Raw genomic sequence first — 16,269 nt, forward strand, 5'->3', positions numbered from 1 at the left:
GCGGTACGTCCACCCGGCCTCCCGCATGCCCACTATACGCGCTCGCTCAAAGTCCGTCAACTGCACATACGGTTCACGTCCACGCTGTCGCGGCATGCTACCAGTGTTAAAGACTGCGATGGAGCTCCGTATGCCACGGCAAACTGGCTGACACTGACGGCGGCGGTGCACAAATGCTGCGCAGCTAGCGCCATTCGACGGCCAACACCGCGGTTCCTGGTGTGTCCGCTGTGCCGTGCGTGTGATCATTGCTTGTACAGCCCTCTCGCAGTGTCCGGAGCAAGTATGGTGGGTCTGACACACCGGTGTCAATGTGTTCTTTTTTCCATTTCCAGGAGTGTAGTATGCACACTGTACAACTTCCTTAACGCTGAGCTTTGTTTTTTCCGGTTTAACGTGAATTCACGTGTGCTATGGTATTAATAAAAGCACAATATCTGACACATTCATACAGTTTCAGTTAACGTTACAATCATCATTTTTCCAAAATTAAATTCTCTGTAACTTCTGTTGGAAACTTTGTGCAATTGTCTGGAATTTAAAAAACAAATTGGGCAAAGTAGTTAATAAATTAAAAATTTTACGAAATTACTTCTTTGCTTCTCCGGATGTTCTGGGAAACTACTGCAGATACACGTCTGGGACATGTTTTATTAGATTCGCCAGATCAATAACAACAAAATAAATGGAAATCATGCGTTACTTTAACCTCGTACAATTTTGCGATGGCTTCATATTAGTGAAGTTGCTAAATTTTAGGCAAAATCTTTTATTAGCTGTAATTCCGTAACATATGCGGACCTATGTTTATATGAACTTTTTTCTTTAGTCTTACTTGTAGAATAGCGTATTAAGATAATTGAGTATCTTCGTTAATTAACCTGTATAATATGTACAGAAACCACAAGAGAACAATATTAATATAAGGCCAAGAACGAAGTGCTCGAATTAAGGACTGTGTAAGACAGAAATGTAATCTTTCTCTCTTACTGTTCAATCCATAAGCCTAAGTAGCAATGATCGAAATGAAAGAAGGGTTCGGAAGTAGGATTAAAATTCAGAGTGAAAGAATATCAGGGATAAGATTCCTGATGACATTACTATATTCAGTGAAAGTGAGAGTGAAGAATGCATACTGTAATGAGCTCACACTACGGATTGAGAGTAAGCCAAAGATGTACGGAAGTAATGAGGAGTAGAAGAAATGAGAACAGCGAGAAATTTAACATCAAAACTGGGGACCACGAAACAGACGGAGTGAAGGAATTCTCTAGCCTTGAAATAAAACTAATATTTGACGAGCGAAGCAAGAACCTAAAACGTACAGCAGTACAGGCAAAGAGGGTATTCATGGTCGAAAGAAATCTACTAGTATGAAACATCGGCTTTAATTTGAGCCAGAAATTTCTGAGAATGTACATACGTAGATACACAGTGTTGCACGGAAGTGAGTCATGGACTGCGGGAAATCCAGAAAAGAAGAATATTGAAGCGTTTGAGATGTGGTGCTATGGAAGTATGTTGAAAGTTAGGTGAAATGGTAAGATAAGAAATGAAGAGGTTTGCCACAGAATCGGTGAGGAGAACAACCTGTGGAAAACACGAAGGAGGACAGGATAATAGGCACCGAGGAATAATTTTTCATTGCACCTGAAGGAGCTGCAGACTGTAAAACTTTAGGGGAGAATGGTGATTGGAACACATCCACCAAATAATTAAGGAAAATGGGTGCAGAGTTTTGCTCTGAAATGACGATGACGATGTTGGCACTGGACTGGAATTCGAGGTGGGCGCATCAAACCCATCAGAAGATTGATTACCAAAAGGGGTGCGTCCTTCCCTTTCTGTCTTCCTTTAGTTCCTGTGGTTTGTCGTTTCTACTTGAGGACTTACGAACCATGTCGGATGTTGTTAACAGATGCGGGCAGACAGGGAAAGTACGCCTGTAACTGGATAGAATAACGTCGCTGATCAAATCATGGGCACATAACCTGGGTAGGCTCTTTCACAAGCAACACAAAAATAGCCTGTATTAAAAATAGCTTATTATTTACATAATTCGTCACCTTCTTCGAGATTACTTGTCACGCTTCTTTACTCTCCGAAAGATAGCTGTGAGACAAGGAAATTGATATCTATAAAAATGTAAACACTCCTACTGAATTGTTCTTTTGTACGGGGAAGGAAGACCCTGCTGATCCCCCTTTCTAATTTCTTCCCGATCCAAACTTCCTTACGAATAGCAAAATTATGCCAAAATGGACTCAACACTTTATCATTACCTTTAGCAAGTAAGCAAGCAACTGATTGATTTTTCGATTTCGTGAAAAAACGCTTATTCTCTCAGAAACTGAGACTCGAAGCATGAACGTTACTCGACTAAAGGAGGCTCTTTTTTTTATTGTTTTCAGGATCTGCAAGAATATCTCGATGGTGCAAAAGATGGAGCAATATATTTTAGCCTCGGGTCAAACTTGAGAAGCGCTGATTTACCTAATGAAACCAGATCGGCTATTGTGAATGCTTTCTCGAAGCTCAAGCAGCGTATACTATGGAAGTGGGAAGCTGAAACATTTCCAGGGAAGCCAGATAATCTGAAACTTGGAAAATGGCTACCGCAGTCAGACATATTAGGTACAGTAACATTCTTTTAATGTATCTATTACTATTATACATCTTTAAATAAAATGTTAGAGTGTAAAAAATCTGGATAGTAGTCGTTAAGTCCTACCACCCTAGTCCTATAGCTTCATGCGCAGCAAGCCAGTTTTCGAGAAAGATTGGTGAGCAAGGTCCGAATCTAATGGGTGCGGCGGATTGACGTCCATTTGTCTGGTACAATGGTCTGCCCGAATGTGAATTTTAGTCGTTTTATCACACTTGTTTAGGCAAATGCAGGGCTGCTCCCCAATTTCCTGCTCAGAAATTACGATGCACAAACAATTTAAACTCGATAACGCACAGTATATGCGATTCACAGACAGATGGCACAAATGACTTTCTTCTATACAGACAGCGGCCAGTCTTCCAACAGCCGCCATATTTTTACGACTGCACTTGGGACATACCATTATAGGTAGAATAGTAAGGCGCAATGCAGTCACCTGCCAACCACAAAAAAAGAGATGAATTCGACGAGTTACACCAAAGCAGCGCTTCTAAAACATTATTTGATTTCAGATTAAAACAAACCTTATTCCTAGAATACTATGTATCTAAATATCGGAGTAGATGAAACAGTTTCTGAAATGCAGTGTCAAATCGACGACAGAATTATTGAAACACTAGTCACATAATTCGATGTTTTGGAAATAACGAGATCCGTCCAGAAAAAAAGAAAGAAAGAGACTGAAGCGAATTTACTGCTGGAATATCCACAGTTGAAGATAACTGAAAAATTCTTTTTGTTACTAACTGAGGAATGTCCCTGTAGATGTTAACAGACAGCTTATTTATCAGTTCGCAAAAAACCGATGGTTACAATAGGAATAACAAGTAATTAATTCCGCCTCTTCAGCGATTCCGACTAAATACACTTCTGAAGTACAGGTTCCAACTAACTCTCTGGAGCCGAAACTGGGAAAAACTAGAGCTTCAAGAACTGTTACTTGTTACGAAGCTTAACTTCTCGGAGTGACACAGACTTCTCCAACGGCACGTCGACGAGAGCTTAAGTTATGTACTGAAAGCAGTTGGCACATAACTAGGCCAGCTCTCGCCAATGCGAACTGTGGACAGATGTCCCTCGGTTGGCTGAAGTAAATCACTCTTCAGCAATAGATGTTTTTTTCTTATTGTCACTTCATCCCCCACACCCCATTGGACGAAGGAGAGGGGGGGGGGGGGCTGGTAAGTGTTACAGTCAGTCCACACTTCAGCCAATTGTAAATAAAAAACTAAATTAGAATAAAACAAAAGCAACATAAAGGTGAGATATTTACAATGGGTTTAAAACTTTAGTGCAAATAAAATGGATGTTTTCATATGCAGACTATCTCAAAAGAGTAGGAGGGTAACAGAGTTAGTAGTGCAATTTTCATATCAGATTGATATGCAAATTAATTAAATTGGTCAATTAATCACCCCCGCCACCGCCCGCCCGCCTACCGGCGGAAATTTCGAATTTTGGTGGAATTTCGAATCTTGGCGGGAATTTCTTTGTTCCAGAGCTGTGCTACCATCCCACCCCAACCCCCACGAGGGAATTGACGGGAAATTAAAATTGGCAGTACCCTTTCCGGGACTCAAACCATGGTGGTCCTGGATGGAAAGCCCAAGTGCACCCTCTAACACATGGAAATTGTCCAGATATGAGAGAGGAAGGTTAGGCTGCTGTACTTTATTTATTTTGGTCGGAAAACTGACGCAAAGATCGATCCTAATTACGTAATTTTTCACAAAGATCGGTCCTAATTACACACCTTCATGCATAGCACTACAGAAGGACGGCATAAAAGCGCAATAAAGCGCAAAAACTGACGATACCACACAACTGGTGTTATCCTGCTGAGAAAAAATTTCGCAATACCACTCGAAGCTAGCGACAGACACACTCAAACTCTACCCTACACCTACAAACTGGCGGGAAAAAGTCTGCGGTGTAAGATACTATCTTTATTCTTTTTGATGGGAAATACGTTCAACTGATGAGATGCTGGTGTTGGACAGAGAGGAGTTTAAAAAGTGTATTACCTGTAAGCATACAGTATCTACTGCTGTTTGACGTCACAGTTCGCTACAGATGCCTGCTCAAAAACAATCCTGCAGCCCAGGTAATCAAAGCCGATACATACTACCAAAACTGACAAAAAAAATGCGTTCTTGTTACACTTCAAAATTGTCACGAAAAAGCCAGCACTCGTAATGAATGGGTCATAATGCAGCACATGTACTGGGGAAAATCCAGATGGTTATTTCAAAAGTCGCGCCCTTTGCTGTTTCTCTGCCGACCCGCATACAGCTACAGTCCCCAGTAGGCGCTCGAGATATGCAATGTATAGCCCCGCCCATCCGGAGAACGGTCCAGATCAGCTCTCGGTTTTCCACCATCTGGCCACCACCTTAAGGCGACGCTTCTATGCCAACACAGTAGCATGCATAGTCAACTATTCAAGAGGAGATAAAAGGACGGCCGCCTCAAGTGCAACTTGCTCATCTAAAATATAGCGATAGAGCTCCCACGCGCCCCCCCTCCCCCCCCCCCTCCCCTACGGACAGAGAGTGGCTGTGTCCGGCGACCACCTGAGTACAGACGCACCCCCATCCCCTCGCCTGCAGCAGCCCGCCATACAGTGATGGAGAACAATTGTATTTGACATCAACGCATCTATAATCAAGCATCTATTAAAAAAAGGCAAAACACATTTGCGACCATAATAAATGTCCTCTTTCCACAAAAATAGGTAAAGTCCATTTTCTTTTAGTTTTATGAGTAAATTCGTTATAGTTTTTACAGTCGACTGCAGACGCTTCTTATTATTTTGTGACGTCCAGAGAAGTATACCGCCACCGATCACAAATGATTAGCAGGGACATGGCCACCCTGCGTAAAATCAGGAAAAGAAAATAACTTCGACTAATTTGATGCGAGAACTACCGATCACCGCAGAATGTCCTCGTTATTTCGAAATCGTCATTAGAGTAAAGAAAAAGCAAGAATTTAAACCCCAAAGAAAAAAAGAATCCATATTAAGCAAAATCTTCCAGCTTCTTGAACAAATTACATGGCCTGAGAGCGTCTCTCGCGTTCAGTGTCTGTCACGCACGTGTGTATACAAACATTTCAGACAGTCTTTCACGCCATTGGCACACATGTCTGGAAAAAATACATTCATTTTACGTTTGACAACAAGAAGCTATAATTCAAGAGATGTAGCTGTTCAGTATGCTATGACAGCGCCCCTTTTACCAGTGCGATGCTATATCATACTAAGGTTTATGAAACAAATCGTGAGAGCCTGTCTCGCCCTGTCTAGGTGGGAGATTGAAATTTCGTTAAAAGATATCGTCAAAACGAAAAAAAAAAGAGAAGGAAATGCTTGTCAAGAATCATTCCACGTTGCTCTAGCCATCTCTTCCACCTGGCAGGGTGCACGTCGTTGATATCAGTTTGATAGGCTAATTAATTAAATTGATCATGAGAGTCACTTTGCATGACGAATAATTTTTTTTCAGCTGTCAGGTTACACTCACCTGCTAGGATAACTGGAAATCCATGGAGGGAACACGATGTCCCTTTAGAGGAACACTATTGAGAAATGACATTTGAAGCTGACCACAGAGGGATTCTAGAGCTCACAACATACATTTCGCGTAAGCACTGCGCTATTAAAACGCCAATGTTACAGTCACCCTGCATAGAAAGTGGTCTTGAGTCTACAGGCACAAATACGAGCCGCTGATAGCGTTAAGCTTTCAGGTAAAAATGCTGTCTGCAATTTGGAATCAAGTCTATCCATTCTACCATGTACACAAGTTGTACCTTGTAGAGACGTCTTTTAATGGTTGCAGCCACTGGTGAATCATATTCATGCCATTCTCATATCTCAAACCGAGTCACCCTTTTCTTTTCGAACCTATCTACTAAGGATCCCATACACCAAAAACTCCAGCGCTGTTTTTAGACAGTCCCTCTGCATCTTGTAACTGCTCCTAAGTCTCTGCCCAGTCATCCCTGCAGCTTAGTCCATGTGATCGTCACAATTTAAGTCTGACCTGTAAGGACGTTCGAGAGTGCTATATCTAAGACCTTCTACATCATGTGGGGAAACAGGACGAGCTGAGTTAATGCGACAAGGGCACTTTGATCACTCAGTGGAAATGGGAACATGATGTCATAGCTCTGCCAACCGTGTACAGCGCCAAACTAAGCTTTCCCCTGCAACATGGGGTAGAAGAGGTAGTACGAGCAGTTATGGTGGTGTTTCTTGTTGGAAAAATTAGGAAGACTACACATCATGGAGGAAGGACAAAGATTTTGCGACACATCTCCAAACTACATACAGGTAGTCCGAAGGAGATCTGTGTCTCTCAGGGTGCATCCCTGCCTATTACCCAAACATATGTAGCGATCCTATTAAATATACAGGTATTGGTTCATTGAATCGAAGTCGCTTCCACAGACCGGTGTAAAGTTTCATCAACTGTACTGTAGGATGACCTTATCCAACAGACTATCAATCACATGAGACTGGGCCTGTATTGCTTCTTCATAAGCAGTTTAATACATTGTTTTTTTTCGGATGTAACACACCCAATCAGTGTCCTCCGCCATACACTTTGTTTTTTCTACCATGACTTAGAGAGCCGTGTCAGCTGCTGCTAAACCAACATTAGCATAGTTCGATCCTCTGGCTCTCACAGAAAACTGAACATCGCATGGCACAAACCATACAGCTACCACACCACAAGCTGGTAGAAATAAAACACAGACGTGATGTTGCTCATTGACAAAAATGTGGAAGACATCGCAACATATGGAAACTGGAAGAATTTCGATATTGTGGAGCGCTTCCAGCAACTATTCGAAGGTACGGTTAATCTCATCTTCCCACTGAGAGGGTAGCGGATGTCTCAGTGCTCCATTTCGAAAAGCATTGTTCCTTCATTTTGCACTCATGTACATGATTACTGTTCCAGTGTTGACCTTCGCCGGAAGGTGCTGTTCACAACACGCGTGAGGTAGCACTAATAAAAAGAGGTACTGTTATCTTATTGGTGAAAAAGAATAAAAATAAAAACATGTGTAGGGTATCGCAGCATATGGAAATAGGACGAGTCTGTAGCAGTGAGGAACACTTCCAAACAACTGTATTAAGGTGATGACCTCTACATTTAATCCCAGGTTCCACAGCAACAAGCAGCAGATATCCAGTGTTCCGTCAAGGTTCCCTCCATCTCAAGGGAGCGGTGTCAGTCGATCATTATGTGGTAATCAACAGCGTGTGCAGTGGATGGTCCGGACTGGAAAGACGCCACTGATATGGAGCGATGTACTGTATGTAATGCACACTGCAGTTGATAGTGAGATCAATTTTACCCAGAAGTCGGAGACAGCAATATCCACCTCATTATGCAACCTGTGTGGAAACAGAGTGAGCTGAGTTAATGCCATAGGAGCGTGTTTTGACCAATTGGTGGAAATGGGAACACGTTGTTGTAGCTCCGCCACCCACATACGATGTGTCAGGTCAGCAACAAATGAAGGCTGCTCCTGCAACACAACGGCAGTATGAACACTTATGGTGGTGTTTCTTGCTGGGAAAATTACGAAGACTAAACATCGAAGCAGATCCGTGTCCCTCAGGATCCATTCACGTCTATCACCCAAACGTTCTATCATCGTTATTATTTCGATCCAGCAGAGAAAAATTATGAACTATAAAAGCTCCGTTAATTTCACCCGATAGATTTTTAACGCATCTCTCTCTTCGATATATCGAAGACGAACACCATCTGCATGCTGGCATTGAGCATATTCGGCGATCCTATTAAATATACATGTATTTATCCATTGGACCATGTGGCCAGTGATCGACGTGACTTGCAAAGACCGGTGTAAAGTTTCATTGCCTGTACTGTAAGAGAACCTTCTCCCACATGTTATCAGTCGCAGGAGAGAGACACTGTTTCGTTGTTTGATACACTGCTTTTTCTGCTGTTAACACGCTTTGTACACTGCCATACATTTGTTTCCGCCACGAGTTCGACGTCTGTGTCAGATTCTAAACTGACATTAACACGTCTGCTCCATTGACTCTCCCAGAAAACTAGACATTGCACGGTGTAAATCACATAATGTGTTAATGAACAGTGTACCTGGACTGTTGGGAAGGAAAGGACACCGTCGATGTACTGTAATAATAAGCTTCATAGTTGATAGTGCGATCAATTTTAGCAATTTTAGCGTAATTTCAACACCGACCAATGATGCAGCAGCATGCTTACCAATTTCTGTATCATTGCTAAACAGCCCCTCCACTACTTTGCGAGTAGCATCACGAATGTAAGTAGATGACTGTGCAGTATGTTCATTGTTAATTCTTGAACATATACACCAAAGTATACCAGTCAGCGGCCTACATATCTGTAGCACTTCGGTAATAATGATAACTTATGACCTTTCTTTATGTGAATGGGAGTCACAGGGCATTCTCGCATTTTAGGATAAAGTTAGAGACCGAAAGATCTCCTCGCATTGTCTTTGACCAACGATCCCTGCAGCTGACCAGAAGTAGACCGCTACATTCGACGTTTCGTGTAGGAACAGCGCAAAACGAGGCTGTAACTGCTGTCCCACACCCATCCAAGCGCACAAGATTTCTCCAGATGCGCGAATGTCGAGGAGGTTAGCACCCCTTACTGGCGTACAACAGATATGAAACTGTTGTGATGGTATAACAGACGGTTAAGAACAAGAAACGGGTGTTTTTTTTTTTTTTGCATGAGGGAGCTCCAGACCTTCGAATAGTTGCTGGGAGCATTCTACAACACCGCAAATTCCTCCAGTTTCCATATGCTGCGATGTCTTCCACATTTTTGTCAATGAGAAACATCACGTCTGTGTTTTATTTCTAGTGTGGTAACTGCATGGTTTCTGCCATGCGATGTTCAGTTTTCTGTGAGAGCCAGAGGATCGAAACATGTTAATGTCGGTTTAGCAGCAGCTGACACGGGTCTCTAAGTTGTGGTAGGAAAAACAAAGTGTATGATGGTGTACACTGATTGGGTGTGTTACAACCAAACAAAAAACAATGTATTAAACTGCTTATGAAGGAACAATACAGGAACACTCTTATGTGATTGATAATCTGTTGGATATGGTCATCCTAGAGTATAGGTGATGGAACTTTACACTGGTCTGTGGAAGCGACTTCGATCATGAACCACCTGCTCCAACGAACCAATACCTATATATTTAATAGGATCGCCACATATGTTTGCCTGATAGACATGGATGTACTCTGACAGACACAGATCTCCTTCAGACTACCTGTATGTAGTTTGGAGATGTGTCGCAAAATCTTTGTCCTTCCTCCATGATGTGTAGTCTTCCTAATTTTCCCAACAAGAAACACCACCATAACTGATCGTACTATCTCTTCGACTAGTTCGTGTTACAGGGGAAAGCTTAGTTTGGCACTGTACACGGTTGGCAGAGCTATGACATCATGTTCCCATTTCCACATGGTGATCAAAGTGCCCCTGTTGCATTAACTCAGCTCGTCCTATTTCCCCACAGGATGCAGAAGGTCTTAGATATAGCACTTTCCGACTTCTGTACAGGTCAGACTTAAATTGGGACAATCACATGGACAAAGCTGCAGGGATGGCTGGGCAGAGACTTAGGAGCAGTTACAAGATGCAGAGGGACTGTCTAAAAACAGTGCTGGAGTTCTTGGTATATGGGATCCTTAGCAGATAGGTTAAAAAAAAAGAAGGATGACTTGTATCGAGATATTAGAGTGGCATGAATATGATTCACCAGTGTCTGCAACCTTTAGAAGACGTCTCTACAAGATACATCCACCACCGTAGCGCATCGGTAGCATTACCGCCTACCACACAAGGAGTCTCCCAGCTTCAATTCCCCGCAGGGGAATGGGTATTGTGTGATTTTCATCATCATTGACAAGAAAGTCACCAATGTGGTGTCAACTAAACAGACTTGCAATACGGCCAATAAATGCCACATGTTCATTTCATTTCATTTCTACAAGATACAACTTAAGTACATGGTAGAAAAGAGAGACTTTATTTCAAATTGCAGCCAGCATTTCTACCTGAAAGCATAACACTATCAGTGACTCGTGTCTGAAATGTTTGTAATACACACATGCATGACAGTGTCTATTTCTGAATAGGCGCTCCATTGGAGGGCGAGTAATGGTTTTTAATGCTGCTGATTGTGAGGTGCATACATACCAAGGTGGAGTTGCACCAAACGCCTTGTAATAGAGGAGAAGACTCATTCAGTCTGCTCTCCCTAACCTGTGGATGATTCATTTTAAAATAATCCGTGTCTTTAGGCCTTTACATTCTTCAGATGTGGTAACCTTAACTGCTCAAATGTGAGACCCAGCAACCTCACTGAACTTTAAAAACTGATACAGTGTTCCTCATTTTAAGAACAGCCAGGTTAATAGGATGAATTACACAATAAAAACAAACACATTTCGCTGAAGAAAATTTAAAACTTGTGCAATCTGCCCACTCCTCCAACAATCTTATGGCCAGGTTAATAGGCTGACTTAGACAATTAAAACAACCATATTTTACTGAAGAAAATTTAAAACTTGTGCAATCTGCCCACTCCTCCAACAATCTTATCATTAGCTGCACCTGACAAGTGGTTGTTGTAAGTTTGGATAATAAGCAGAGCATGGTAAAGTCATCTGCAAACAATGAACATCAAACAGGAGACTTTACCATGGATGCAATACTGTTGGTGGCAAGAGCAAACAGAGTCACACTGAAAGCAGACCCTTGAGGGACACCATTATCTTGCTTCAATTGTGCAGAAAGAGCATTGTTGACCCAAGATATAAAAAATGGTGTGGAAAGAAAAGACCATATGAATATTGGTAGTCATCTTTGGAAGTTCTATTTGTGGGGCTGCCCTAGGATGTTATTGCTTCCAAGTAGTGTCGTATACCCTTTGAAGATCGAAGAAGATATCTATGAGGTGTTGTCTGCATAGCAAAGAATATTGTATTTCTGCATCCTGCAGAACAAGGTTGTTGAGGGTTGATCAATGCCTCTGAAACCTGCACTAGTAGTGACCAACTACACTGAAGTGACAAAATAATGGCATACCTCCTAACATCATGTCGGACCTCCTTTGGCCTGACATAGAGTGTGATGTAAACTCAGCAAGTCACTGAAGTCCCTTGCAGAGCCATGCTGCCTCTATAGCTGTCATAATTGTGAAAGTGTTGTTGGTGCAGGATTTTGTGCATGAACTGCCCTCTCAATTATGTTCCATAATTGTTCAATGGGATTCATGTCAAGCGATACAGGTGGGCAAAATATTTGCTCTAGTATCCAATTGATATAGTTACGAGCCCACGAGAGATGCTGCAGGGGAAGTCATGCTGTAAGCAAAGATACTCATGTCAGTTGTCTGCTGCCACAGCCCATTAGTGCCAAATTTTGTTTCACTTCAATAACGTATATGTTTATTGTACATCCCACATTGATTTCTGCAGTTATTTCACACAGTGTTGCTTGTCTGCTGGCACTGACAACCCTACACAAACACTGGTGTTCTCGGTCGTTAAGTGAAAATCATTGGTTACTGGGTTGTCCACGATAAGAGGTAATGCCTGAAATGTGGTTTCTCAGCATGCTCTTGACACTGCAAATCTCTGAATATTGAATTCCCTAACGATGTCCGAAATGAAATGTACCATGCATCTAGCTCCAACTACCATTCCATGTTCAGAGTCTGTTAAGTCCCATCACGGACCACAATCACATACGAAACCTTTTCACATGAACCATCTGAGTACAAATAACAGCTTCTCCATTGCACTGTCCTTTTATACCTTGTGTACGCAATACTACAGCGATCTGCATATGTTCATATCACTATCCCTTGACTTTTTTCACCTCAGTGTAGTTTCTGTGATTATAGGACCCAAGTCAGACACCAGTTGGCAGGGATGTGAGGATTACCTGTCCACCTGTGTGAGGTACTGTAACATGCTATATTGGATTTTATCCTTACCCAGTTCAGTCTTTGTGATCTGAGACAATGCATACTCAAGCTCCCTCACAGGAAAGAGGGTAGTTGTAGTCCTCACTGTTGTTGATGGAAATTCCAAGCATTCCTCTCTATTAAAGCCCAGTGACGAGGGGAAAGCTGGGGAAAGTGATCAAACTGAAGTACTATGCCTGTGCACTGTGTCCAGATGTAAATTGGAGACTCAGCTGCCTCAGCACAGCAGTGTCTTGACACAGTTGTCAAATATATTTCTTATGGCTTCCCATACCTTTGAAGAGCTAATGGAACAATTTACTTATTCTAGAAATACCTGCTGTGACCTCTTCTTGCTCTGCTTGATTGTCCTTTGTACCTTTGCCCCCATGACCCGAAGGCCTGCGAAATTCGTAACAGATGGCTGGCATCTACACTGTCATAAGGCCAAGTGTCTAAACCTGCTTGCAGAGTGACACTAATAGTTCCATCATGGGACATTTCACTTCTGAAGTTGGTCTAATGACTTCAGGATATATGCATCAGCAGCACAGTGGACCATGCTGATAATGTGAACCACCCACTTTTGGTTGGTATCTCAGTGTTCAATACAGCTAGCTAGCTGTACACCATCAAATTTGCTCTGCTAAGCATTCACCATGGTGGCTTCCTTTCAGGGATAGCTCTATCTTAGAGGTGGATCCAGACTTCCCACTACCCAATGAGCAGCTTCTATAAGGGTTGGAGAACAGAAAGCAGGGTCTATGGTGAAAGAATGATCACACTGCAAACTTTTGCCAGTAATTTCCCTTCCAATGTGGCATTTACAGCAGGTGCTGTAGTGTTGCTTATTTCTGGAATTTGCACTGAAACAATAAATTTGTGTTGCTACCAGAATTAAGAAGGCATAAATCTTCTGACACAAGGACATTTTTGACAACTGAAGGCTCAGCATGAGCATTTCAGAAACTGCACAACTTGTCAGGTGTTCGAGGAGTGCTGTGGTGAGTGTCTTCAACACATGGCAAAAGCAAAGTGAAACCTTGTCCAGGCATCATGGGTTTGGTGGCCAGTCCAGATGTTAGACATCATAGGCTGAGCAAGCGGTCAACTTTGATGGGACTAACATCAGACTTAAAGCTGGGCAGAGTACAAGTTTGTCTGAACACACAGTGCACCGAACACCCCTAACGATGGGCCTCTGCAGCCAACAACTCAAACATGTGCCAGTGTTAACACCACGACATCAGCAATTATCGACAATCCTTCTTTCCACGAACAATACGAGACTGGAATAGAAGGGAGAACCGATAGAGGTACTCAGGGTACCCTCCGCCACACACCGTCAAGTGGCTTGTGGAGTATGGATGTAGATGTAGCTGTAGAATGGGCACATGACCCTCAGCACTGGCTGTTGGTGCAGTGACAGAGCATTGCTGCATGGTCTGATGAATCCTAATACCTTCTTCATCATGCCAATGGGAGGGTGTGAATCTGTTGTCTCACAGGGGAACAGTTCCTTGACACCTGTACTGTGGGATGGAAACAAGGTGGCAGTGGCTCCATTAGGCTCTGGGGAACATTCACGTGGGCATCCATGGCTCCAGTGGAGCTCGTTAAAGGCACCATGAAGGCCAAGGAGTATCATACACTGTTTGCAGACTGCATAAACCCCTTCCTGAAGATAATGTTTTACGATAGCAGTGGCATTTTTCAACAATATGATGCATCATATCACAAGGCCAGGAGTGTGACAGAATGGTTTGAGGAACACAGTGGAAAGTTCCAATTCATATGCCCCCAAACTCACCAGATCTGAACCCAATCGAACACATCTGGGTTGTGACTGAACGTAGCGTCAGAGCTCGTAGTTCTCCTCCCCAAAATTTAGGGAAATTAAGTGAACTGTGTGTGTAGCTGTGGTGCCAACTTTCTCTAGCGACCTATGAAGGCCCCATTGCTTCCATGCCACAATGCATTGCCACTATTATCCATCCCAAAGGTGAACATACTGGCTATTAGGTAGGTGGTCATAATGTTCTGGCTGATCAGTGCATGTTGAAACCACTTGTTAAAAATAAAGACAAATTTATGTGATCTCAGCTACTGAAAGTTTTTTTAAAGTAATGAATCGAGTCCTATCCTACAACCCCATTCATACTGCACCCACACAAATCACAAAGACAAAATTAGACTAGTTACAGCACACAGAGAGACACTGACACAATTATTCTTCCTGTTCCATGTACATGAATTGAACAGAAAAAGCCCTAATAACTGATACAGTGGTAAATATACTCTGCCACACATTTCAGGGTAGTTTGCAGACTACGGACGTAGATATAGTGCCCATTTTGAGATGGCTGTCTTGCAAGCACTCACCAAAAGTACTACAAACAGTGGTGACAGCAAAGTGACCCTTATATTTACTTCTTCAGTACGGATCAAAATGGATACTGTGTCCCATGTGGAGCTTTCTTCAACACTGAAAATAATGCCATGAGAAATCAACTGAGGTATTTAGTACAGAAGGTAGACAAAGAGCAAACTGACCTTGTTACTATTTGTTCACTTTTCCTCTGTGCATACAGAATCCTGCACCAGCCTTCACTTGTGGGCACAAGTGACTATTAAATTGGTTACTCAATAGTATGCCTAGTTCCTGACACAGTGAATGATATAGATAAAGTAGTTAAGAGACAAAAATCAGTTATTCTTATATAAGATCGTATTTCTCTGGTTTTTCAGCACACAGAAAAATACGACTTTTCATTACGCATGGAGGATTCCTGAGTACACTTGAAACAGTGTACCATGGTGTGCCTGTGATTGGGATTCCTGTGTTCAGTGATCAAGATCTTAACATGCTTCAAGCAGAATCCAAAGGATATGGAATCAGACTACGTTTGAATAACATCACATCAGAGACATTTTACTGGGCAATTACGGAAATACTCAATAATCCTCGGTAAGTGGTCATTCAATTCCAAAGGGAACAAAACTAACAATGCAATTGTCCCATTTTGTTAAGGAGGAGGTAGGAGCAAATTCCCTTTACAAGCAACAACTGTAAAATAAATGTGTATTTTGTGATCGTAATTAACAGTACCCATTGTGTCACTGTGATGTCTCCTTGTGACATACTTCTCTCAATTTGGAAATCAGAAATAATGCACAACATGGTTCTATTTTGAATCATTTGTTTCTTATATATATAAATTATCTTCTTCTTTTGCGTTGTTTTCTACTATGAGGAAAACCACAGTACTCATTCTCATAGCGGCTACACAGGTAGCGGGGGCTGTGTGGAAGGGACTGGGCAGTTTTTTAGGTTAGAGGGTCTCAGGAAACCACAGAAAGGGTGTCCATCTAAAAGGGGGCAGATGAAACAGAGTAAGGTAATTGTAAAAACGATCAGTATTGTAGTTGTAAATTGTCATGGGTGTGTAGGGAAAGAACCATTCCTGCGAAATAGTATGGGTAGAGTTTATACTTGACAGTCAGACTACACTATTAACTGGATCGTTTTACCAACCCCCCGACTCAGAAGATACAGTTGCTGAACAGTTCAA

At 42.2% G+C, this 16,269-nt stretch overlaps 1 protein-coding gene across 2 annotated transcripts in view; it reads left to right on the forward strand.

Moving 5' to 3' along the window:
- The window catches only part of LOC126202881 (UDP-glycosyltransferase UGT5-like), a 67,578-nt gene that overhangs the window by 40,878 nt on the left and 10,431 nt on the right, over nucleotides 1-16,269 (forward strand). For both annotated transcript variants that reach the window (XM_049936939.1, XM_049936938.1), the window contains exons 4-5: nucleotides 2,412-2,634; nucleotides 15,446-15,665. In XM_049936939.1, coding sequence (XP_049792896.1) covers nucleotides 2,412-2,634; nucleotides 15,446-15,665 — 443 coding nt within the window. The remainder of the gene's footprint in view (nucleotides 1-2,411; nucleotides 2,635-15,445; nucleotides 15,666-16,269) is intronic.

The sequence above is a fragment of the Schistocerca nitens genome, chromosome 9 (genome assembly GCF_023898315.1).
Source record: "Schistocerca nitens isolate TAMUIC-IGC-003100 chromosome 9, iqSchNite1.1, whole genome shotgun sequence".
NCBI classification, from domain to species: domain Eukaryota; kingdom Metazoa; phylum Arthropoda; class Insecta; order Orthoptera; family Acrididae; genus Schistocerca; species Schistocerca nitens.